This window comes from Nematocida major (genome assembly GCF_021653875.1).
Source record: "Nematocida major strain JUm2507 chromosome Unknown 1470, whole genome shotgun sequence".
Lineage (NCBI taxonomy): Eukaryota > Fungi > Microsporidia > Nematocida > Nematocida major.
This window is the reverse complement of record NW_025952868.1, coordinates 1-918: the sequence shown is the minus strand read 5'-3', so window position 1 is coordinate 918 and position 918 is coordinate 1. Positions and strand designations below refer to the sequence as shown.

At 48.8% G+C, this 918-nt stretch overlaps 2 protein-coding genes across 2 annotated transcripts; one reads left to right on the top strand and one right to left on the bottom strand.

Moving 5' to 3' along the window:
• On the bottom strand, positions 1-257 carry NEMAJ01_2401 (translation initiation factor 1A; the record flags this gene model as incomplete). Its single annotated transcript, XM_047916237.1, has 1 exon — positions 1-257. A coding segment is annotated over one exon (257 nt), but the record flags the coding sequence as incomplete, so codon positions are not given.
• A 41-nt stretch (positions 258-298) lies between these two features.
• NEMAJ01_2402 (uncharacterized protein) lies at positions 299-918 on the top strand (the record flags this gene model as incomplete). Its single annotated transcript, XM_047916238.1, has 1 exon — positions 299-918. A coding segment is annotated over one exon (620 nt), but the record flags the coding sequence as incomplete, so codon positions are not given.

The following is a 918-nucleotide window of genomic DNA, read 5'->3' as shown; positions in this document are numbered from 1 at the left end:
ATGTATCCCGTATCCTTCTGGTCCTCCGTAAGAGAGACCAGGACAATGTCGTTTGCCTGCACCCAAACGGACTTGTGCATACTCCCCCGTAGGACGCACTTCCTGGAGATGGCGTCGATGCAGAGAACTTCAAAACGGGAAGATCCAAGGGCAGCCACAACTTGACCGTATATTGTCTTCTCAGCTTCATCCATAAATACCATCGGCTGATTCGACGTATTCTTCTTTCTTCCGCCACCTTTTCTCTTTCCTTTCATCTGAAAAATTTGCCCTTTTATTTTCAGATTTCTTTTCGGGAATGAAAAAAACAAGCACAGGCGGACTCTCTAGAGACGGCCTGATAGAGCAGATTTGGTTTTGGGGAAGTGTTGGATTTATACTCACATACTCTATGGGGGTAGTACGGACAGTTACAGGAATAGGACTCCCGAAGAGATTCCTGCATATTTGCTCGTGTTTGTGTCTTATAGCCACGTATGGAGCATGCATTTTCTTCAAGAGCTCGGCGATAAACATACAGAAGCTCCTGAAAGACGGAAATTTCAGGTGCTTGCTTGTGGCTTGCTCCCTGCTCGGAGTCTCTGGGATGGCAATTCCCATGCTCCCGTTTCTGCTCATGTCTTCCCTTTCAGTTACCGGATACGTCGTAAAAAACAAGGGAAAGTTCGAGAAAAGCCCGATCCTTCAGACCTCCCTCAATCTCTCGGAGCAGAAGACGTACATTACGCTGGTCGCCCTGAAGATTGAAGTGCTCTCGCTGCCCCTCATATTCCTGCAGCTTGTCCTCGGAAATGCCGACCTTTTCGTCCTCGTGAGCTACACGAGCATGGTTTGGTTCGAGTACACGACGAATCCCCGCATGAGAACGGCCGTGCAGGAGATAGGAAGTGCCATGGACGCAATCGCATACTCCCAGAA